The sequence below is a fragment of the Tamandua tetradactyla genome, chromosome 1, assembly GCF_023851605.1.
Source record: "Tamandua tetradactyla isolate mTamTet1 chromosome 1, mTamTet1.pri, whole genome shotgun sequence".
NCBI classification, from domain to species: domain Eukaryota; kingdom Metazoa; phylum Chordata; class Mammalia; order Pilosa; family Myrmecophagidae; genus Tamandua; species Tamandua tetradactyla.
The window spans coordinates 46,955,998-46,979,612 of record NC_135327.1 but is presented as its reverse complement, the minus strand read 5'-3'; the positions used below and the strand labels follow the sequence as shown (position 1 = coordinate 46,979,612).

General features: G+C 41.8%; 1 protein-coding gene across 6 annotated transcripts in view; it reads right to left on the bottom strand.

Moving 5' to 3' along the window:
- Window positions 1–1,201: 1,201 nt before the first annotated feature.
- SEL1L2 (SEL1L2 adaptor subunit of SYVN1 ubiquitin ligase) overlaps window positions 1,202–23,615 on the bottom strand; it is a 112,309-nt gene continuing 89,895 nt past the window's right edge. For 4 of the 6 annotated variants that reach the window (XM_077115125.1, XM_077115137.1, XM_077115133.1 and 1 more), the window contains 10 exons: window positions 22,224–22,292; window positions 21,407–21,484; window positions 18,988–19,050; window positions 17,942–18,029; window positions 15,468–15,616; window positions 14,128–14,293; window positions 13,947–14,021; window positions 9,576–9,748; window positions 1,969–2,097; window positions 1,202–1,399 (listed from right to left, as the gene is read on the bottom strand). In XM_077115125.1, the coding sequence (XP_076971240.1) occupies window positions 1,277–1,399; window positions 1,969–2,097; window positions 9,576–9,748; window positions 13,947–14,021; window positions 14,128–14,293; window positions 15,468–15,616; window positions 17,942–18,029; window positions 18,988–19,050; window positions 21,407–21,484; window positions 22,224–22,292 (1,113 nt within the window). In that variant the 3' untranslated portion in view covers window positions 1,202–1,276. The remainder of the gene's footprint in view (window positions 1,400–1,968; window positions 2,098–9,575; window positions 9,749–13,946; window positions 14,022–14,127; window positions 14,294–15,467; window positions 15,617–17,941; window positions 18,030–18,987; window positions 19,051–21,406; window positions 21,485–22,223; window positions 22,293–23,615) is intronic. The other 2 variants (XM_077115127.1, XM_077115121.1) reach the window with 2 other exon arrangements.

The following is a 23,615-nucleotide window of genomic DNA, read 5'->3' as shown; positions in this document are numbered from 1 at the left end:
GACAGGCCTGGTTTAGTTTATGGGCAAAGAAACAACAACAGCTAATATATATGTATCATATTTATTATATTAAATATATAGAATATAAATGTGTGGCTGTTTATAAAGCACTTTATGTTAGACTTGTTTGAACCTCATATTCTTCAGCAAGGCAGTCTTCATCCCATTTTATGAAGGAAAACAGATGCTTGGAGAAGTTATGCAATGCCCTAAGTCACAGAGCTACTAAGGGACAGAGCTGGGCCTCCAAGCCAGAATGTTTGGGTTGAAACCCAGAGTTCCTTCCATTTCATTTTACTTTCTGATTATGCTTGATACTAGGGATAAGCTCTCTGCCTGTCCTTAGTTGGATTTTTAAGTAGCCAAGCAGGAATTTTTTCCTCCCAAAGCACCCAGCATTTAGGTGGACAACTAACTGCAAAGCCTGGAAGCTACACAAATTATGATCAGCTCAGCTGTCCCCACATTCCAGCCAATTGCTGTGATTTGGTTTTTCCTGTTTTTTTTTTTTTTTTAGAAAAAAACTGTATGTGTGCATGTGTGTGCTTAGAAAATAAGTGGAAAAAACATATTCAACTTAGCTCTGCCTTTGTCCAGAATAGTTGTTTTTGTATTTCAGTATACATCAGAATCACCTGGAGGGTTTGGTAAAAACCATCTTGCTGCATACCTCCCCCAGAGTTTCTGATTCAGCAGGTCTGGGATAGGGCTCAAAAATGCACATCTCAAAGAAGTTCCCAGGTGATGCTGCTGCTGCTGGTGCAGGAATTGTACTCTAAGGAACACAGGTATTGAGGCTGCTCAAATTGATTGCAAGTAGAAGATGTAAAGCTTGTCTGTCACCATCTACTTATGGTCTCATGTTAAGCAGGTAGTTTGCATCAACTAAGCTTTAATTTTTTCCCCCTTTTTCACCATTCCCCCAAGGGGAGCTGAGAAACCCAACTTTTCCTCTTGAAAATGGAGAGGTTGTCACAACTAGCTACATGGAAATGGGAGCTTTCTTTCCCTTACTCTGGACTAGTTGGCCAAGATGACAACTTTGCAATGAATTCTGAGGTGATTTGTCCCCACTGCCCACTGAGCGGTCATCTCAAGCAAGAAGTCTCAAAAGGCTTCTCTGAGGATGTGTCCCAAGCTTTGACCATTTTCCATCACAGACTTGTGTGGGGAATTGACAGCAGACTCTTGATTTTGATGAGGAAATTCTTTATTTAGCAAGGAATACCTTGGCTTAAGCTGATTCCCATAAGCAGGCTTTCCCAAGGACCAGAAGCTACGCGTGGCGATTTCTAAGCAAGAAGATCAGCAAGGCCACAATTAAGCCCATCAGAAATAAATCCCAGTACGGTCCAAGGGAGTTGTCCAGTTTTATCCATTTCCATTGTATCGTAAACTGCTGGCAAGAGATATTCTATCAAAAGAGAATTCAAGTCTCCCACTATCACCTCCCTCCACGCCCACTCCAAGAGCAGCACCCCCACCCCCACCCCTTTCTTCCTTCTGTCTTGGAAGACATGGTCTTTGTTTCCAGTTCTCATAGGGGCTTAATTGGCACCTTTAGAATAACCCAAAGAGTTACAAAATTTAATTCCTACTTTTTTCAAACGATCGTTCTTTGTGTTGCCACTTGCCACCTGCCATCTGCTTCTCAGTCTCAGATTTTTGATGGCAAGAACTGTCTTGAACAAATATGTATAGCACATGTCACTCTGCTTAGGGCTTTGAACATATCATGTGCTAAAAAAAAATCTGCTGAATGAATTCATTGGTTGTGCTATAAAGTATCAACACATACTCAATATAGCAAGCAGAATTGCTCTGCATGTGAAGTGTAAGACTTTGAAGTCTACTTATCAAAGGAAAGCCAGTTCACAAAAGATACCCCAGGTAGGCCTTTTCATTCTGTCCCTAAGAGTTACCCATTGGAGCTTTCAGAGATTTGAAACCTATATGAGACCAGCTTACATTAAAAAACAGAATGTCTCGGAGCAAATGCACAGTTTCCAATTTCATGAGGGCAAAGAACACAGGTATGTGAGCATCTGGACTTGTCTGAGCAGCCATATCATACAACCTCCTGGCCAAGTGAATGTCCTGGAAATAGAAGAACAGTCCAGAACTCATTAGGCACAGGTCCATAAGAGCAAGTAAACAGAAACCATTGTTTGACTATCATAGTTTATCTTTGGAGGCACAGTGCCCTCCCCCAAAGAGGTTCACACCCCAATTCCCAGAACTTGAGCATATGTTACATTACAGAACCTGCAGATAAGCGGCGTAGCCTGGATAATCCAGGTAGATCCAATATAATCATACAAGCTCTTAAAGGCAGGGCTTTCTCTGGACTGTGATCAGAAGAGGAAGTTTGAAAGCTGTGGCAGAAGGAAAAGTCAGAGATTAAAAGCATAGGAGGGGCTTGGCTGGAGGGAGCCACGTGGAAAGAATGAGAAGGAATGCAGACACCAAGGAAACAGGGATTTCAGCCCTACCACCACAGGAAACTGAATTGTCTAACAACCTGAATCAGCTTGGAAGCCAATTCTTTCCCAGAGCCTCCAGCAATGAACACACTGTTCATATTCACCTTGAGGGAAACTAAGCAGGGGACCCCGACTTTGGATCTACAGAAACCATGAGATACTAAGTTTTTGCTGTTTTAAGCCACTAAGTTTTCAGTCACTAGTTACAACAGGTATAGACAACTAATACAATCTCCAAAAGGCTTTCTTGAATATCCTTGACCCGCTTTTAGGTGTGAGTTCAAAGGGTCAGAAAAAGGCTAGTTGCTAATAATATTACAGTTCCCTAAAACACAAATACAAACAGTAAGGAATAATTGATTAAATTTCTCAATTTTCTTCATGCTACTTATCAGAAGCTACAGAATTTGTTTGTGCTAGCTTGTTCACTCTAGAATTCCCAGTGCTTAATAAAAGCCTTGTAGATAGTAAGTTTCAATAACTTATAGAATGAATAAGCTATTTTAGCTCACAGGCTGGAATTTGATTCTTCAAATGATATACTATGATTTTATGGACTTTTAGAAAACTGTGCCCTGGCAGATGAAAACATACATGTTTAAATTTCACCTACTTATAGTGTACTTTTGTTTGCCCAAACAGATTATGGAAAAAGCAAAGTAGAGTGTTTCTTTTAAAAGTCAAAGGGCCCTGGGCCTGTCCCAGAATTGTACTTTGCTTAGGGATCCACAGATTGATTTCAAGTGGGGAAGAAAAGAAGGAGAGCTTTTTCACAAATTGTGGTCATCCGGATATCTCGTCTTTTCTGCTCCGTTACGGACCTTCCATAGTTGTGAATGCTTGAGATCTCTGCCATACCCACTTCTTAGGTGGCATTCTCTCTCAGCTGTGGCCCACTTCTCATTTCCCACATTTTCCCAAAGCTGTGGGACCTAGTAAATTGATTTGTTAGAGCAAAATGGATGCTGTGGCTTCAAAGTCTTAAAATTCAGGAGATTGTTCTGAAAAATCTTCCTGGCAACAGAGAAAAGGGATGCTGCAAGAACTCTAATCTGTGTCTCTAATTCCAGCAAATTCAGTGGGTGTTCATTTGAAAGCACGTGTCACTCCCATACGCGGAACACAATGTTGACTTCAATAGGAAGATGGGGTGAGGCTTTGTCAGAATCTCAGTGTTCTTTCTTATTCAAGGTGGGCAAGAATTATTCATTTATTTCTTGAGGCAACATCCGGCTCAAGAGGCTTGGTTTATAACAAAAAATAACTAGAAGAAGTACCTTGAAGGCTGAATGGGCTCAGCCCTCGCCCAGGGGGCCTCACAAATCCCATTGTGATTGGGGTACAAGAGTCTCTCTTTAAAATTCCCAGGGAAAGAAATTCCTGAATGCTTCTGAGATATTATATTAAATAACTTTTATTACTAGATTCTAGAAAAGACTCCTCATTCTGAGAAATTATATTAAATAGACTTTATTGCTAGACTCTAGAAAAGGCCCCTCATCCTTTGGTCCTATTTAGTAAAAAAAAACTCCATCTTTGAAAAAAAAAATTCCTTTTGATAAAACAGCATTTTAATGATGGTCAGGGTTCATTAAATGAAAAGTCCATTGCATACCTGATTCACTTATAGTTGACTGTTCTTTGGTATATTTGAATTTATTTTGCTTTAAATTCAGTGGTTTTGGAGGTTATGTAAGTTGATCTGCAGGCTCTTTTTGAAAAATACATTCTAAGTAAAATGTCAGGTATGCCAAAATACTGCCCCATGTCCAGTTCAAAATAGTGCTTTATAATTCAAAGGTTCAGTGATTCTACAGCAATAAAGTAGCTGGTTTATGGAAATTGTTAATTATACGATGCAGGAGTTTTCCAGCTCCAAGTCTTCGGATGTCACCAAATTTCTTATTATGTCGTATATATGCTTCCACAATAAAAATTTTCTGAGAGGGCCATTTTAAATATCTAACTTTAACTTGCCTTTTACAGGAAATAATTCTATTCTGGTATTTAAAGCTCCAGTTTTAACACTCCACAGGTGGTCAGACCAGAAAATTAGAAGTAAAAATGCTTTGTGCCATAATTAAATTAATGTTGACATAATCTATTTAAAATCTATTCAGTGGATGTGGTTTTGTTTTCTCTGCAGAATTCAAAAATGTGTTATCTTGAAAATCTAGTAGGTCTCAATATATATATCTAAAACTCATCTCCAAAAGATAATTTTCCCCCACCTTTTTGTCCTAATTTAAGGTAGATTTCCTACTCATTATCTTTAAATAATGATTTCTTCCATTTAAAAAAGTCCTCAAGTCTTTCTCATACTTCATGTCACCAAAACATGTCAGAACAGGACCCAGCAGAACTCACTGTCCCAGATGAATTAATTGATTCTTCTTTAACATGCTCATAGTATCTTATTTATACTTCTCTTCAGGTGTATGTGTGTGTATATGTGCGTGTGCTTTTTGTGGGCTAGCTATGGGCAGCTCTTGCACAGGAGACTGTGAGCTCTTCGAAGGCTCCCGTATCCATGGAACCAAGCATAGGGCTTCCTGATACAAAATGAGCACCCAGTAAACATCCAAATGAATAAATGAATGGATAAAAAGCAGGGCGAGGTACCATGAGAGTTTAGAAGCAGATGGTATCTGTTAAATTGGGGATCTGTTGAAGGGTTCATACAGAAGAGCTATTCTTTGAAAAATGGACTGGTCTTCAATGGGCAAAAATATGGGGCAGGTCCCTCCAGCAAAAGGGAATGGTATAACCCAAGGCCAGGTGGGGCATGCATTCAAGGTCTTTGGGGAAAGGAGAGTAACCTAGAATATAAAACGCAGAACAGTGGCATATCTAACCATTATTATCAAGGTGGGTTGGGGCCAGCTCTAGGTCAAGGAGGGTTGTGGTAGTTAAGGTCAGGTGTCAACTTGGCCAGGTGATGGTGCCTTGTTCTGCTGCTGTGGATGTGAATCATTGGCACATGAAATTCATCTATGGCTAGTGGTCTCAGGAGAGTGCCTTCTGCAATGTGATGTTTAATTAGCTAGAGGCTTAAAGAGAGAGGTCAGAAGAACGCTCAGTGCAGCACAGCCCAGGAAGCTCAACCTAATTCATCTCAGCACTTGCAGCTCAGCCCATGTTTAGAGCTGCAGAAAGAAATTGCCCCAGGGAAAGCTGTTGGAACCCAGAAACCGGGAGAGAAGGCCAGCAGACATTGCCCTGTGCCTTCCTGTGTAAGAGAAAATCTCAGATGAGAGTTAGCTGCCTTTCCTATGTTTTTTTTTTTTTCAACATGGGCAGGAACCGGGAATCGAACCCAGGTCCTCTGGCATGGCAGGTGAGAACTCTGCCTGCTGAGCCACCATGGCCCACCCTGCTTTTCCTATGAAGAACTATAAGTTTTTAACTAAATAAATCCCCTTTTATTAAAAGCCAACCCGTCTCTGGTGTGTTGCATTCTGGCAGCTTTGGTAGACTAAAACAAGGGTCTTGAATGCCAAGTTGGCAATAGAGTTCATAAGATTCTGTTATTTGTGTGTTTATTTGTGTTTTTGTTTGTTTGTTTGGAGAGTGGGTGGGGTAACAATACTAGAATTATACTTTGTCAGTAATAACCTAGTAGTGCTTTCTCAGATGTACCACCTATTAAATAAGGTAATGCTAGGAGCTGTAACAAATAACCTCCCAATTTTTAGTGGATTAATACAATTGAAGTTTATTTCTCACTCATTCAGCATTCCAATTTGGGTATTCCTGATTGGTGGTGAATTTCCTTTACATGGACCCAATTGAGGGACCCAAGCTCCTTCCATTATGTTGTTCTGTCATCCCCTAGAGCCTCTGTTTTCTGTGATCCACAGTGGAAGGGGAAAGAAGCTAGGGAGAAGCTCCACCCACTTCTTAGCTGTCTTTGCCCAGAAATGATGTCCTTCATCTTTACATCCATTCCATTGGTGAGAGCTATTCACATGGCCACAAAATATGTTGAGAAATGTAGTCTCTGGCTAGTCAGGCTCATCCCATCAATAGGGCCTCATTATAGTTTGGGGATTACGAACGTTTGGTGGACAGAGCCATCTCTACCACAAGATTTAAAGGGACAACATTAGAATGGAAGACCGGAGAAGGCTCTACAACAAGCCAAGTTGAACAGAAATTCAGACTTGACCCAGGGAGTGGACAGAAAGAATGGCCAACCCAGGATGGACAAAAGGTTTTGCTCATGGTTAAATTTCTATAGTATTTCACACTCAGGTATAAATTGAGAAACAGTTTCAAAAAACATGTGAGCTAAGTGTCTGTGTTTATAAACTAGTTCAGATCCTAGTTCATCCAAGATATCATTTTGTCTTCCCTGAACAATGATGCTGTCAGTCCTTGTCCAAGTTTTAAGTCAAGGAGCTCCTTGGACTTGATCGGAAATAAAAAAATGGAGAATGGGATGCTTCTCAGTGAAATTATTAGGATAATTCACTTTTATCACCCTCGTCCTAATTTCCTGTCCTACAGATAGTAATGACAACAAGGACCCATATTTTTACATTGATTTACCAAGTTGTTTGTACCTCACTTCCTTCCCCAGAGGGCTTAAAAACAGAGTTTGTAAAACATGATTCCATACCACCTCTTTTGATTCTCAGAGAAATCTTGGTAGTGATATTATATTTATCTTTCCCACTGGTTTGCATGAAGACTAATAAAGAAGATTAAGTGCCTTGATGAAGAAATGCTTAATTACTAGGTGGCTTGGGTGCTGGGGAAGCCTCAGCTCCTAATAGCTTTGCTTTCATTCAACAGCTTTGGACATGCTTTGGGCTTTTAATTATCACCATGTTCATTTTTAGAATTAGAAAAGGTGGCAACTCCTTGTCAATTTGACTAAGATAGCAAGATTAATAAACTTTGCCCCAGGATATGTGGTTTTTTTTTTTTAATTGTTAAATAAAATAAATAAATAAAGACCAAGTACAATGGCCCTTCATTACTAAATCCAAATTTCGCATAACCAGGGCTGAGGCTCCTAGTAGCCCCTGTGTATGTGTGTGTGTGTGTGTGTGTGTGTGTATTCTTCTTTTCTTTAAATGTAGAAACTTTTCATAAGGGAAGAATATACTTGTGCCTGAGAGAGACTGATCAAAATGAACTACCTGTGATTTAACAGGAACCTTGGCGAAAAGAACAGAAATGTGACCAGAGAGAAACTTCAGATTTTTCTAAATATGTGTCTTCCAATGGCTGCTATTTGACTTTGTGAAGTAAGTTCCTTAGATAGAGATCACTGGTGGCTTGGAGGAAGACCGGTCCCTCTAATCCTGCTGGCCAGCTGGGGGCCATGGCTGGCAGTGTCCTCTCCTCCACTGTTGGTAGTTTCTCCTGAAAGGAAGCAAGAGTAGCTCCCATCTTGTTCTCCCACCAGGAGCTCAAGGCTACATGGCCTCACTTTGGTGGAGATGCCATCGCCAAGGGGACCAAGTCCTTCTGGAGTCACCTGGCAGAGTTAACTCAAAGTTAACACATGGAGTGGGGTCTCTTTGATCCTTTATACAGAAATGCTTCTCTCATGTTGTCTTGCATGGGGAATGGGGAATAAAAGCTTTAATCTAATTGAAGCCTTACTTAACTTGGTAGTCACTCAAATTCCCTTCTGATCTAAATAAATCATGCCACACATTGTTGGACTACAAAGCCCTTTCACAAACACTGATTCATTTCATTCTCAAAGCTGGGGTAGGGTCGGTATCTTTAACTTTGCTTTATGGGATGTAGGTGACGGGTGAGCTGTGTGTGGGTAGATGATATCCAATGTATCATCCAATTTAGCTATTTGACCCAGACCCATTCCCCATGAAATTTTACAAACATAGAAAGCTCACACTTGCTAGGAGTGGGGAAAAAAGATTGGATTTGGACTCGACATTCTTTCATGACTTAGGGTGATGGGGCTGATGAACAGCCTGCAGTCAAAAGGCAGGCGTGGGAGGGACAGGACGGTGTGGAGAATCAGTCGGTGCCCGACTAAGAAGCCCGTGGCTGCGGTGTTCACCAACAGTAGCTCTCATGCAGGAGGAAAGTTTCTAATAGTAATTTTCAATTACTAGAACAATTGAAAAAAAGGGAAAAAAAGCATTTAAAAAGCCAATAATCCCTAGCTCTCAAAATGCACCAAAAATATGAACACCAAAGAGAAATGGATGGTTGAGCACTAAAACTGACTCAAGCCAGGGGCCTAAAAGCATGGAGTCAGTCAGGCCTGGATCCAAATTCTGGCCCCACCCCTGTTGATCCCTGCAATCTTGGCCAAGTAAAAACCTCTCTGCATTGTGGTTTCCTGTTACATCAATTGAGAACATTTATAGGACTTAACTCATCCAGTGGTTGTGTGATTTAAATGGTACAGTATGCATACAGCACCTAACCCAACACTTGACTCTTATTATCATTATTTATATTTAATATGCCTTCATTACCATGTCAGACCCCTGCGCCATCTTCTGCCTTAACTGTACTTTCTGACAGATTTATTCAACACCGCTTTGCATTGTTAGCTTTCTTTCTTAATGTATATGCCACAGTGCCTCGAGTCATCGGTAGTCTTTTTGAGGGTGGAGATCCATTTTGGGGGAGATTTCTAGAGTGGCCAGTGTTGTCTTACATACACAGAAATAAGACATTTCTGGATTAACGCCTCTGTATCCAGGTCTGGCCTCACTCAACTTTCTCCTTTTTACTGAAAGTTTGAGAGTCAGTGGAAATTTTAATAGGAAATGACCTGTAAGTGCAGAGAAGTGGTAGTGGTGGAGGGGGTACTAGTATTAGAGGAAAGAGAATGAAGTTATGAGTCACATTAGCCAAGGCTAGATTCCTACTTGTTAGTTCTGTACTTGGGCATAAATGTAAATAATAATGTCTACCCCATAAGGTTGTTATTGGGATAAGTGATATGTGTTGTTAAATAATATGTGTTGGCACATAGGAGGGACTCAACAAATGTTGCCTTTTCTTTCCTTCCCTAACATTGGCTGAAATCCAAGGTATGAACAAACAGCTTTTTTCCTTCCCACACAACTGTCATTACCAGGTTTGGATTATTACCTTCGCAATACCTAAACCATGTTCATACATATAGGCCAGATTGAACATGGCTTGTGCACTGTGGTATTTGTCGGCTGCAATGCTGTAGTGTGTGGCTGCTGTCTGGTAGTCTTTCTTAGTCCCGTAACCATAGTAATGGTAGTCTCCAATTTTTACTCTGGCAAACGCATTGCCTGTTAGAAATATTAGAAAGAGAAGAATCATAACTCAAATAATTTGAGTATATTTCCCAGTAACTTAACTCAATCTGACAATCCTATTTCAGTTCTTTAAAATATAGTTATACATACATGGTACACATACACACACAAACCCTCAGAATCCAAGAACAGGATTAGATATCTTAATCACTCAGACTAAAACACTCAGACTGTCTTCATTATAGGGTAACATCCATGGTATAGTATAAATGTTCTCAAAGAGCAAACAATTATGAATTTTGCCTTTTTTGAAAGTTTTTTTGAAGGTAGATCAACTCTTGGGAAACTGGGCTCTGCACCTCCTGTTCTCAGACTTCACTCACCTATTTTAATCCTCTGCATTGCCAATTTCTCCCTCTTTTCTGGACAAGCCCCTTAGCCATTCAAACTATCTGGTATCCATACACAAAACTAAACCCTCTCTTTATTCTGTGGTGTTGCCCTCTAGCTACTGCCTCATTTCACAGACAAACTTTTCCAAGGGTGTTCTACACTCAAAGTCTCCATGGCGTCACTTCCCATATACTCTTCAGTGCACTTCAGTTCTGTCTACTTGTTCCTCCCCCACGCAACTGTATTTCCAAGGTGCTCCATGACTTCCATGCTTCCAGAGTCACTGGCCATTTCTCACTGGACTCTCATCTCACTAGACCTCTACTCAACACTAAAGTCACACTTGAGCACTTTCCTCTCTTGGCAGCGATGGCACTGCATACTCTCGATTTGCCTCCTACCTCATATGTCTCTTTGTTCAAACATCTTGCCTGACTCCTCCTCTACTCAGCTTCTAAATGTTGGAATATAAAGGGCTTGTTCCTAGATTCTTTTTTCCCCTCTCTTCTCTCTTTTATCTCCCCCTCTTTCTTCTCCTCGCTCTCCCTCTCTCTTTCACTCTCCTCTAACTCAACTCTTTCTCTAGGTGGTCTTATCTAATCCCATAGCTATCTTTATGTTATGTCTTCCTGGATTTATATCTCCAGTCTTTTCTGTTCCCAAGCCCCAGACTCTTACAATTACTTTCTTGACTTCTCTGCTTGGATCTCGAACTTAAAATGTCCAATAGAAATCTAGCATTCTGCCATCCTGCTTCCCAAACAAAACCAAACAAAATTGTTACTTTCATCCCTATCTCAATAGGAGTACCACCATTGGTCAAGCTGTAAGTCCAGGGGCATCATTCCTAGTTTTCCTTTTTCTCTCACCTCCATCATCCAATCCATCAGCAAGTCCTGTTGGTTTTACCTCTAAAACACACCTGCTTCTTGCCATCTCCATTACCATCTTAGTGCAAGCCACAATTACCATCACCTAGAATACTATAAGAGCCTCCAAATGGTTCTTTTGTCTCCACTTGTCAATCTATTCTCAACATAATGAATAAAATCATGTCAATACCCTGGGTAAAACCCTCCAATGACCTCACATTACACTTGCCTCACCTACCTGACCTGACTCTGCCTCCCTGACTAACCTCCTTGCATGTCACTTTCTTGCTCAACACACCAAGCTCATGCCTGCCTTACATTAACATTCCGAAAGTCCCTCTTCCTGAAGTGTCTGATTCTTCATGTGGTGGTTTTTTCATCATTCAGGTCTCAGCTCAAATCTCACTTCCCTCATAGAGGCCTTTGCCTTCCCTGACTATCTTATCTAAAGCATCCCCTTGGCCCCACCCCAGTACTTTATTTTATCATGTTTTATTTCACAGGATGTGTCACTAGTATGTTATTTGTTCACATGTCACTAGTGTGTTATAGGTTTTCTCTTTCTCCTATGAGGACCAGAACTCTATGAAAACTTTGAAGGAGAGGTCTTAATCCCTGATATAGGGCCAAAACCTAGAATGGTACTTAATAAATATTTATAGAGTGAATGGACATAAATGATAGAACACTGTTTAGAAAAGCACTTTCCCAAAATATTAAGTAATTTAGAATATTACGCTTAAACAAACATGAATAAATTAAAGAGTAGAAAAAATATCACATGACTTGTCAAGAGGTGAGATGTCAGTGTTGGGGTTCATATTACCAATTCCCTGAGAAAATGTTGATTGAAAAGTTGAGGGAACACTCATCTAGATCATCCATCTTAGCTGTGGTCAATCCTTCTAGCAAGGTCTAAACTTACTTGGAAAAAGAAGTTACCTAGTATTATTGGACATGTATCATTAAAGGCAAATTTTCTGTCCATTTGGCCTAATGAAATGCCTGAAATCCCTTTGGAATTTTTTTCTTTAGGTACTGAAGGTTTTTTAATCTCCTGGAATCCCCTATGAAAATGTAGATACCTTTAAGAGGTATAATACCATGAACTGTCTTTAGCTTGCTGAGTAGAGCTAAAGTCATACAATTCTCAAGTTATCAAAGGCATTGATTATCAGGGTTTGCTTCTTGATGCTTCAAAATGCACAGGTAGCTGAGGGCAAGGCCTTATAAGAATGGTGCCCAGTAGAGGGGTCTGAAGGGGTAGGAGGTCCACAGTGCCCTAAAGAGAAGCTTACTCCATCTCTAATTTTGTCCAAAGCTGTTCTCCGTTGGCCCCAAGCTTCCTTCTGGGCCATAATTACAAAGGGATAGGAAAACGACTCAGTTTTCGAGCTTTATAAGCAGTAAGTAGGATCCCTGATGTTTCTAAGAATGGAAGATGGTGAACAAGCTGGTTGCCTGGAGGGTTCAGCTCCACCCTAATGAAGGGGACTGACTGGGGGCAGGCAGTAATCCTACCAGGCTCTCCAGGCACTACTTGACAGTGGGAGGATGTCCACCTCACCTTCATAACTACAGTGTGGGGACTGTGTACTGTAGGCCCAGAACCCTTCTCACACACAGCAACTGCTAAAAGAAGCATGAACAGTGACTAGTTGGAAAGCTTCATCATTATGTTTCCTAACCCCAAGTGAGCCGCTCAGCAGCCATATCTTCAGGGACACTTAAGCCTGACTTTTCTCATGACACATAATTATTTTTAGAGGCCTGACTTTTATGTAGGGGAATCCTGTTAAATATTAATGTCGTCTTGTTTTCAATGTCTCTTTTTCCCTCCTGCAATTGCTACACAATTTCCTGGCTTAGAATAAATCTGTGCTTGTTGCAATTGAGCTGATTTGCTGTGGTGGGGAGAGAGGTTTGTGTTGTTTCCCCAGTCCAAGCAAAGTCTTTATTGCATTTTAGAAAATATAGACTCTTTGGGAAATTGGAGGTGGAATTTCTTCTAAAAATCACATTGATGACCTGCTGCTGCTTTACCAGCTCAGCCGGATCTGAGGAGGCACCACTGTGACTTTTTCCTCTGCCTCATATTGCAGTCAGCCGAGAATCATTTCTTAACCCTATTGACCGCTTGTGAAAAGGGATGATTTGGCCTTAGCATGAGATGGTTTTAAGAGACCTAATTGGAAGTAAAATTGCTCTCTTGCTGCTAGAGAGTTCCTTAAATATCCAAATGCCAATAGTGACAGGTTTGCAGTATCTCTCTGCTTTTAACAATACAATTTTAGGGAAAGAATGGGAAGGAGCACAGCGATGCAAATGTTACCTGCCAAAGCTTTTCCCACCAATGCTACCTCATGTTCCTCATCACATATAATTTCAATAAATGGGGCATGGGAACTCCAGGAAAGGCAAGAGGCTGTTGCCAATTATCCCTGTGTATTTTTTTTTTCCTGATTCTAACATGCTAACGGTTATAGTAAAGATGGGAATTTTGTGCTAATCATCCAATGTGATATTTTAAAACAGAAATCATATGAGTCTTAGATGCACAAAGTAATTTAGCATATAAGCTCATTGAGATGTAAGTCATGTTTCTGATTAGTTCAATAAAGAATTCAGCAAGTGAATGACTGTAGTTAGACAGGAAAACTGGTTTCTTGAATAAAATTGTCACGTTTTAAACAACTGTTCTTAGTGTCAGAGAGGAGACAGAGTCACGGAAAAATTCCTATGGTCTGCTATGTCAGGGGTCTTCAAAATAATGAGCAAAATAAATTACTGGAAATGACCTCTAGGCTAACCTAGCCCTGACTCTAACATTACCACAGTTTGAATTGCCACCTGCTTAATATTCTGAACCTTTCTGCCTACATGCCCAAGAACACAGCTGAAGCAAGTCAGTTGACTGATAATGGACAGAGACCAAGTATGTTCTTATTTTTATGTAGATCCTATACCTTGAATGGCAGCTCGATTCCATAGGAGAAGTGCCATTGGATACATCTTCTCTTTCTCAAGAATTTTAGCTTTTTCTAAAAAAGGAGATATGCCATTAGTAAGGCTTAAATTGTCCCTGTAGTAAAGTGATATATGCATATATATTATTGGGAAATTGCAGAAAATTTTAACTTATCTTACTAGATTCCAAAATGAATGCTGAATTGCTTTGAGCTACTTCATACCCCATTTCTGCAAGGAGTGCATACTGAACAAGAGAAGAATCTATATCACCATCCTTATAGGCAAAGTAGGCTGTCAGGAACTTCTCAGCCCAGTGGCCTAGTTCACAGACACCTTTATAAAGCTGTGTATGGGAGGAGAAATCAGGCAGACTGGTTAGACAGTATACTTCATCCCAGGCAAGTGAAAAATGAACTCATTCTTCAGCTACTGCTGGCTGATCAGGCAGAGATTTTAAGGCTAAAGCATGGCATTTGCAAATTATTTAGACCGGAGAGTTAATACCTTTCATAGGCACAAAGATGACAAGTGTATGCACTTTTTTGTCTTGAGTTGAAACTTCCCCAGGCTTACTTTAACTTTGGGTAATAAATGCCCCAATAAATGGGGCATGGGAAACCCCCCACCCCACCCTGGCTAGGGGGCTCTTTGGCAGGACAAGAGTGTATAGACTTCTGTTGAAAACAAAGGGCCTTTCTGGGCACTGCGCTCTGCGAGGGCAAGTTACAAGGCCGCGGCTTATGTGTGAAGGAGAGAAGGAAAGGATGACAGTGCCTGAAGGGCAGGTGACATAGCTGTGAAGGAGGAGTGCAGAGCTCTTGGGGACAAACGTCAACCTGGCTGAATAGCCCTTATGTAACTGAAAGAGGTTAGCCATACATAATTCATTAGGAAGTTGGCAAAGGAACAAATCTAAAGATAGATTATTAGCTGGCAGCTTTTGAAATGAGTTTCAGAGTGGGCCAGATTGCAACATGCAGGTATTTATATTGGTGTGGTGGAAGTGTTTAATAAATCAATGAAGGGCATTCAGGACCTAAAAGCATCCTTTTGAAAAGTACATCACTGGCACAGGCTAAAAGAACCCACTCTCTCAATTGTAAGCCAAACCATCAAAAAACCTAAGGACCCTGCTTTCTGGGAAGAAGTGGGCTACATTTCCTAGGTTAAATCAAGCCTTTCATTTCCCAAGGACCAACTCCCGACTCTACTACAAGTGCCAAATTGCCCTGGTAATTTGATGGAAGTCTGAACAGAGCTCCTTGAACTGAATTCAGGGGTGAGCTCTGAAGTTTATGAAAAGCCAAGTACAGGAGAGGAGGGAGCATTTCTCTGCCTCCCTTCCCCAAATCTGAGTTAAGGTCACTGTTTTTCCTCTCTGGCAAATGTCAGTGTTCACATCGTCAGCCAGAAGAAGAGAGATAATACCTACAAAATAAAAGGCACCAGCGATTTACAGACATGATCCCCTCCTCTATGTGATGAATGAAAGGACTTTATAAGAGCCCACTATTTACCTCCACGGCAGTTCGGCACGATCTTAGCACGCCTGTTCCTGTTGCGTACATCTTGGCCAGATAATAAATTGCAAGGGGCTGCCCGCTCTGAGATGCCAAGTAAAAATATTTGAAGGCAAGTTTATAATCCTTCCATACTCCAGAGCCAGCTGAAAATTAAAATTATTTTGAGCCACCCCTTATTTATTTTACTTTTTTACACTATAACCTATGGGGATAATGGTCATAGTGACGCCTGCTATATTTAATAGGATGAGAAAAAGCCAACTGAAAGCCAAGCAAAAGCCAAGTTGCTCTTTTTTCTAGGGGTGGGGGAGTGGGTGGGGAGTTGAGTTTGGTTATCAATAAGAAAACAGAAGTTGAAGTTCTTGGCCCGCTTGGGAAATTGAGGACGAAGAACTGTTTAATTTTATGAAGATATCTCCTCCATAAAGCATAACTGAGACTAATGGAGAAGCCCAAGTAGTGGTCTCTAAGGACCAGAAGCCCTGCCATGATGTGCTTCTCCCTCTTTGTCATCCTTCTATGACAGGAGACCAGTAGCTCCTCCCAGCAGTAACTATGGAGTTTGAAGCAGGCAAAACCCGGCTCCAGGAGGCCCAGGTCAGGCCAAATTCATTCTTGGGGCCAGGAGAAGTATTCGGGGTTCAGGCAGAGCAATTGGCCCAGCAGCTGAGATTTTTGTACTGGCCCTCCCATTAGTTCTTTTGAGTGTTAGGCACATCTACCCACATCATTTGCCAACTGAAGGCTTTCCCACTCAATTCTCTTCCAGCTTTAACATTTCCTGGTCTTCAGAGGCCATGCCATGCAGCAATTTTGATCAGAGGCTCTGGAGACAGATTGCTTCGGTTTGAACCTCAGCTCCACAAACTGTCTATGTTGCTGGCAGGCATGTGATCTTGGCTCAGTTTGCTCATCTATAAACTGTGTCATAATCCACAGACATGTTGAGGGGACTAAATAAGTAACACATGTAAAGACTTAATAAATATTTTAGCTATTATTATTATTCTAGAGGCTTGAAGAACAGCATAGCCCTGGGATTTGGAATGATCTAGAATAACAAAGATACCTTAGGCAGGCCCCATCTTTCCAGGACAGTACAAAACAAGCTCTCTTACTGAGCTGTTCTAGAAAATGCCAGCTGACCTCCTGGTCAGACTTGGCCTTCTTAATGATGCCATCTGCTGCTGCTCTGGCTCTACCAATGACAGGGAGGCTGAGAAAGGGATACTCAGGAATGCTCAGATCTCCTGGTGCTTGTTTTGGTCATTCCCTCTCTCAGTTCCCTTCGAGATGCTTCCAGAGCTTCATCATGCTCCCAGACCACCTGCTCCAACTACCCTTGCTCTCAGAGGACAACTTCGTGCCTTCTGGATCACTGCGAAGACCCCCACTGTCTTTCCTCCCTTGTGTCCCCTCTTCCCTATATCCACATTGACATCATCCTTTCTTCTCTACCTCCGATCTTTCAGCATAAGAAATTCCTTCTCCCTATCAAGGTTAGGAAGGGCCTCTATCTACCTAGGCCTAACTAGATCCTGTTGCCACCCAACTTTCACCAGAACTCATTTCATCAATTATCCTGTCTCTCCTATGATTTGATAACCAACCACCATTGGTTGGCTTTTTTTCCCTGCCAAAAATTATACTTAAGTTTCATGCCATCTTAAAAACAACTCTCTCTTGGTTCCTGGTCCCCCTCGAGCTTCCATTCTATCTCTTTCCTTCCACTTAAAGAACACTTCTTGCAAGAATATTTTTTTTACTCATCGGTGCGCTCACCTTCCATTCACATTTCAACTCATGGCCATCTGGCTTCCACCCCAGTCCAAGGACCTCACTGACATCCTCCATAATGCTAAGGCCCATGGACACTGGATCTTTTTTTACTTTTTTTTTTTCTAACCAGGCTTCTCAATGCATTTCACATGGGCTCTCATTAATTTACTCTTTCTTGAAAGTTCTACCTTCTTGGCTTCCTTAAAAATCACCTTTTTCCTTATTCTTCTGACTATGCTTTTTCAGTCTTATTGGTGACTGATCCTCCTCCAGCCATCCCTTCAATACAGCACTGATGTCCCCTGGACTTCTGCCCACTGCTCCTTCTCTTACACTCTCCTTTCCCTTTGCAACATCGGCTGCTCTCATACTTTGAACTAACACCTACATGTTGATGCCTCCCAAATACTTCTGCCTAAGAATGACCTTTCTTTGGAGTTTCATACCTGCCTCTAGGTAGGTGCATTTGAATAACATGAAGGCACCTCAAACTTCACCTTTTCAGTGCTACATCTCCCAGTCCCCTCTCCCAACTAGCCTCCTTCCTTTCAGTCTTTTTCAGATTCTGCTTTCAAATCAGTGCCTCCATGTTCTAACTAAACCACTCATGCCAATCTTTTGTCATAAAAGGAGCGGTCTTAATAATGCATTTGTCATTCTAAGTAAAGCAGCATATTCATAACACTTACAGTAGTACATGAAGCCTAACTGAAACTGTGCGTTGGGCCATCCTTTCTCTGCAGCTTTCTGAAAGTATTTAAGTGCTTCAGCATAATTCTGCAAGATAATTATACTCTATTACTCAAAGATATATGTATAACTCCATGGTAACAAGTGCCTTCCACATTTTTCTTTGCAGAGTGGAGACAATGCCCTATGTAATTTAGGTGAATTAAAAGGGAATCAGATAATGATTGTAAAACTATATAGCTTTTATCATGTGACTATGTGATTGTAAAAACCGTGTGACTGACACTCCCTTTATTCAGTGTATGGGTAGATGAATAATAAGAAGGACATGCATGAAAAAAATAGGTCAGGAATATGGGGAAAAAATACCCTACATAATCTGTGGACAATATTTTTAGTACTGCTTTAATAATCTTTCATCAATTATAACAATGCCAAACTACTGTAAAAAAATAGAATTACCAAAAAAGTGTTATCATCAATTGTAACAAATTTTTCACACCACAGCAAGAGTTGGTGTTGGGGTGTCTTATGGGAATCCTGTATTTTATGCATAATTATTCTATAAACTCACAACTCCTCTAATGAAAACTTTTTAAAGGTATCAGAAGCATTATGCAATTCATTTCATTATTATATTAGATTCTATTAGGGAACAATTATCTGAGTTTCACTGTAAATTACGTCTTTCCCTCCAAGGACAGTAGGTTTTGTTAGATTTCAGGGGAAGGTCACTCAAAAGACAGGTTAAATAAGGAAGATAAATTTCTCTATCAATAAAACCCTCAGGGGTTAGATGATGTCTAAGGTTACTCAGAATCTATAATTCTAAGATATTATTAAGGTTGCTGTTCTTGTCGCAGCTTGTTTTTCCATGTCCGTTTGGCAACTATTCCACTGGATTATTTTATTTCCTATTATGAGAGAAAATAATTTGACAAACCAGGTAATAGAAACTAATGTCTTCAAGTTGATGAATGACCATGAATTTCCCCCTCCAGTTGCTAGAAACACGTTGAAAAGGTAATGAAATTGTTTGACTTACCACGGGAACTCCTTTTCCATGAAAATAAAGAAGGCCAAGCCCATGGAGACCGATTGCATTGCCCTAAAACAGGTGAAAAAATCCAAGTCAAGCCCCAGAAGAACTCGTGTAAAGAACTATTGATGACTCACCGTTTAGAAAGAAAAGCTGGAAGTCCACATTTGCATGTGAAGTTCCCTGATTTTAAAGCACTTTTCAGGCCACACCGAAACATATGTGTAGCAGAACCCCCAGCGTCTGACCTCTGCTTTAGGGCCCGATGCTCTTGCTTGGGTTAACTGACTTGAATTTGGGGAGCAGATTCTCACGCACCTGACAGCTCTTCAGACCCCAGGGGAGATGGCGCAGGAAGAAGGCAGTACAGAGAGTAGGCACAGCGCGGGTTCGGGGGTTCGGTTCGGCAGGGAGAGAAGATCCCTGTGAACAGGTGGGGCAAGGGGGTGAGTCTTTGTGGAGGGAGTGAGGCATGGGCTGTGCGCAGAGCCACGGGCGAGCTTCGGAATGGGGGTGCTGGGAAGGGAGGGTGTGACAGACGTATGGCGGTGGAGACGGCCGATGTGTCCAGAGGTGAGAGAGGACCGGAAGACTATGGTCCAACATACGTTCCACAGCACAAAGAATAACTGTCTTTGTTTCTAAGATAACAGAACAGAAGAGATGGTAAAGGGTGGAGCAACGGTGGCTTAGTGGCAGAATTCTTGCCTGCCATGCCGTAGACCCAGGTTCGGTTCCCGGTACCTGCCCATGTTTAAAAAAAAAGAGGTGGTAAAATGTGTAGCTTTGTGTCCTGGTACTGACATGCTTAGAAAGAAATTAAAAGGCAGTGGTGGAGGGGGGAAGCTGTAGTGAAAGAAGAGTATGGGTGTGCCAGAGGTGGAAGAACTTCCACAGTGATCCTGAGTGAGAAACCTAACAAATTGGGGCCACAGGGAAGGAATATGCGACGTGTCCACGTGGGGCACTTTCATAAGATTTATGGTCAATATAATTTCAGATGCCACAGGGGGCAGGGGGCTCAGGCTGGGCAACGAACTGCCTGGGGCACAGTTGATGCCACAGCTCAGAAGAGCCTGGGAGGGGAATTAATGAACAGCCCCAACAACACGCTTTATTCCTTTGGGCTGACAAATGTGTTAGTTGACAAATTATAAGAGAGCTTTCTCTGCTACGTTGCCCCCCTCTTTTTTTCAGTCTGTGCTCTCTGTAGATAACCCTCTTGCTGAGCGACAATTTCAGATAAATTACAAGGGAGAGGAGCCAGCACTAGTATTCTCCGTAATTTACACAACAGCGGCAGCCACGAGGGCCGCTTGTCATTTATAAATAGGCTCCTAAAGCAGCGTGTGGGCTTTTAAAAACTGAGAGCGAGTTGAAAAGATGCCCGCATTTGAGCATATCTTTACCACCAGTGTTTCAGTGTGAAATTGGAAGACAACAAAATACTTCCTGCTATGCAGGGAGAGAAAGTTTAAGCAAGTTGGTTCACCAGCATTAGTTGATGGGTGTTGTTACAAGATTTAGGCATTAAAGGGGGTTCAGAGCTGTCTGCTAGGTTTTATCGGATGCATAGCAACCTCTCCGAGACTAAGAACCACAAGGCAGAGCATTGGATGGTGGGAACCATGTCACACCATTTCTATATTCCCTCCTGGATCCAGACCTTCTACCTTGATGGGTTTTGAAATTGAAGCTACTTAACCTGCTTCATTCTGCAGAAAATAAGAACTGACATTTGCATTAACACCTACTGGGTTCCAGCCATTGTTTTACAAGGTGAGACACATATATATTAACCCATTTAATCCTGACAACAATATGAGGCAAATGTTCTTATACTCCCATTTTAAAGATGGGGAAATTAGGTACAGAGAGGTTAAGTAACTTGCCCGCAGTCACACAGCTAGTAAATTGCAGGACTGACATTCAGCCCAGAGTAGATGTTTCCAACCAGCTTACCCTGTTGCTGCCCTGAGAGCCTTTTGCCTAAGCCTTTGGGTCAGATTCAACTGGAGAAAATTAGACATTTCTTGAGTTGTCTTTGCCCCACATTTACTGTGCTTATTTATTGATCTTCCCATTTCTATCTCCTCATTTCTTTTATTTCCCATGATCTAAACTAGAGGGTCTCATTCTTCTGCACAGGGAAAGGGAAAGTGGAGCTTCTGTCTGGTTTCCTGCTGGCTTCTGCCAGGGCAATGGAAATCACTGCCACTTCCATTTACCAAAAAAGACAAGAAGTGTCTCCCCCCACCCCAACCCCATGTTTGATTGCCGACAATACTCTACTTCTCCATAACACAAAACTCACCCAGGCCCATTAGGTGGGAATGGGGCCTTGGGGTAATCTCTGCTGCCCCAGTTGGCATGTAATAAAAGCCTAGTGTTTTTATGTGGTCACAGTCAGGGGCTCATCACATACCTTACTGGCTGCCATGGAAAAGTACTTGAAGGCAGTAGCATTATTTTGTGGTGCTGCAGCGTTCCCTTCTAAGTACATCTGGGGGTGGAAATTAAAGAAGTCTGTGAAAAACTGAGGAAAATACTCAAATTCAAAGTGATTTGTCCAAGGGCATAGAGATGGACCATATTTGTGTTTTTTTTTCTTCATGTTTCCTTGTATCTACATTTACTGTAGGTAGCACTTGTCCCTTGGAAGCAGGGCACTTGTTACCATGGTTACTAATGTAAATTGGCTTCAGAGAATCAAGGACAGCACTCTGGGGAGTGCAGGGTCTCTGAAGAAGGGAGGAGAATGTGTCTCTCTTGAGGGACCCACCACAAAGGCTGCTCAGGAGCTTGGACACCTCCCATCAGGGGTGGCACAGGGATGTGCTTGGGTTAGCCGAGAGTTGTTCTACTTCCAGCAGTGGAAGGAAGGGGGCAGGTGACCAAGCCAAGCCCTGTCCTAGGGGAGTCTCCGATGCGCAGCTGGCCAGTTACCCAGATCTCCTGTTACACACTATTGGGGGTGTCTCTGGAGCCCGAGAGGTGTTTTCAAGGCTACTTTTGGTGTCCCTGATAAAGGCTACTGATTTAAGGTGGCTTCTAACCAAACTGTGACTTTATAAATACCACCTCATTCCTACAGCTGAATGCCCAAACCCCCTACCCCCACCTCAGCCGCCTCTTGAAAGACGCCTGCAACCCAGACACTTTACACCATGTTCCATTAGCTGGTACCACACATTTCTTAAGTTTTTAAGGTCATAATAAAACAATCAAGATGATGCATGTACCTTTCCTATGAGTGCCATGGCATTTGCACTCCCTGCCTTTGCCGCCTTTAAGAAGTAGTATAATGCTTTCTGGGGAGAAAAGGAATAGGATTATTTGACAGTTACAAATGTATCCACCAAAATGGCTCTTTGAACCAAACTTTATTTCATCCAGTGTGCATTCAAAAACTATCTATGAAATGTCCACTTTGTTTAAAGCACAATGCCAAGTGCCACTTCAGCCATAAACCTGTGTATTGGGAATTCCATGGATATACATAAAGTTTAGAAAGGGAGGGTTTATATCTCACATTTGGATAGCACAATGGGCACATGGCTCTGTGGGGGGAGCCAGTCCCAGCTGTAAAGTTAAGTTGTCCCCTTTTCTGAAAAAGTACATTACTATGTGGACACTATGTGCTTATATTTTATAAGGCGGTTTGTGAAGTAAGCAGGATCGGATATTCAGCATCCTGTACATTTATCAGGCAGACTGAGTGAGGACAGATACACCTGACTGCTGGCGGAGGGGAACTTCAGGTCAATTTCTTCCAAAGCAAATTGAAGGAGGCTGGCAGAGCATCTGATTCCCTCCCGGTCATAGCATTAAAAGCAGTGCCAGATCTGGAGCACATAAGGGCTGACCTTGTCCCAGGCCGACCTTGTCTCTTGGTGCCCCAGTCCTCAGGCCTCCTCCTGAGCTTTCAGAAGGTCTCTACAGAGACCACAAAGAGTGATACAAGAAATCAGCCTCAGGAATGAGGCATGAAGACACCCTCCAAAATATTTTATTAGAACACAACTCCTCGCTCTTTAAAGAGCCTTGTCTAGGTTGATATGAAAGGATCTGTTCCTTCCTAGACAGGAGAGGTTTAAAGAAGAAAGGTGAGTAGTTCTTTTATAGGGAAATTTGCCCTAGATATATTGCCAACATATTTCAGAACCACATCCTTGCTGCTAAAGTCACGTTGCCTTGGGATGTAAATACAAAATGTCACCAGCACTGGCCCTTATCACATCAGACATCCTTTCATCTACCCATTTCCTACTTTTTCCAGTTATTCTTTCAAAAACATGATTGAACCCCACTGTATAGGTTAGTATAACAGATACTATAGATGGTTCATCGATGAATAAATATGGTCCCTACAGCTCCTTCCTCAGCAGTGTTGCTAAGATGAATATATGAAAACAAGACAGTGGGCGATAATGTGGCTTAAAGGAACAGCAACAAGAACTAGAAGGGCCTAGGAGAGCAGAAGCAGCACTGCAAGGAAGATGTTAATAATATCTGAGTCTATTTAGTGATGCTCAGTATCACACAGATGATAGTGGAGTCCTGCAAGCAGCCCAAGTCCAGTGCCCATGTACTAACACGCTCTGCTTCGAAATGACAAGGGTCTCATGAAAAAT